The 631-nt window shown below is 58.3% G+C and overlaps 1 protein-coding gene across 1 annotated transcript in view; it reads right to left on the bottom strand.

Annotated features, from left to right (window-relative positions):
* Positions 1-631, bottom strand: part of LOC119581828 — a gene marked incomplete in the record, with an annotated part of 163,301 nt that overhangs the window by 8,543 nt on the left and 154,127 nt on the right. The window contains 2 exon segments of the mRNA XM_037929963.1: positions 90-218; positions 368-589. Coding sequence (XP_037785891.1) covers positions 90-218; positions 368-589 — 351 coding nt within the window.

Genomic DNA, 631 nt, shown 5'->3' with positions numbered 1-631 from the left:
AAGACCAACACTGACACAGGTATCAAGCGTTTCGGTTAAAAGCAAGAATTCTAAACATTCGAGGCGTTGACACTGTCCGCGGCACTCACCAGGTCGGTCTGCGTGGTCACATGCACCAGCTCGCATGACGTGTCGAAGATGCCTGACTCCTGGAAGCTGGTGGTGGCGTCCAAGGACGTGGAGGCGTCCAGGGAAGTCACCAGCTTCACGCTCCCGTGCTGCAAGGGACGAGAGCGTCATACATGACTCATACGCGCGAGAATTTCTTCGGAAGCCGAGGCTAGACGACCAATTGCATTCGTCAACCACTGCTTTTCCTATAAACATCAGTGTGAAAAAAGCACAAATAAGAGAGGGCGTCGCTCACCTGCGCGTGCTCGGGGGCGTCGCTCTCGGAGTCGCTGAGGTCGGAGTGGATGGAGGGCGTCTTGCGGTGCACCAGCTCGCTCTCCGTGCCCGAAGCCTCCGTGCGCGTCTCGTGCGCCTCGCTCAGGCTCGTCACCGCCTCCTGCAGCTCCCGGTTCTCCTCCGTCAGCGTCACGACACGCGACTGCAGCTCCGACAGCGAAGAGTCCAGCACGCGCAACTTCTGAACGCGGAGAGATTCGTATTACCACAGCGAATGATTTCC

This window comes from Penaeus monodon, chromosome 15 (genome assembly GCF_015228065.2).
Source record: "Penaeus monodon isolate SGIC_2016 chromosome 15, NSTDA_Pmon_1, whole genome shotgun sequence".
Lineage (NCBI taxonomy): Eukaryota > Metazoa > Arthropoda > Malacostraca > Decapoda > Penaeidae > Penaeus > Penaeus monodon.
Note: the sequence above shows the minus strand (reverse complement) of the source record. Positions and strands in the feature narration are given on the sequence as shown.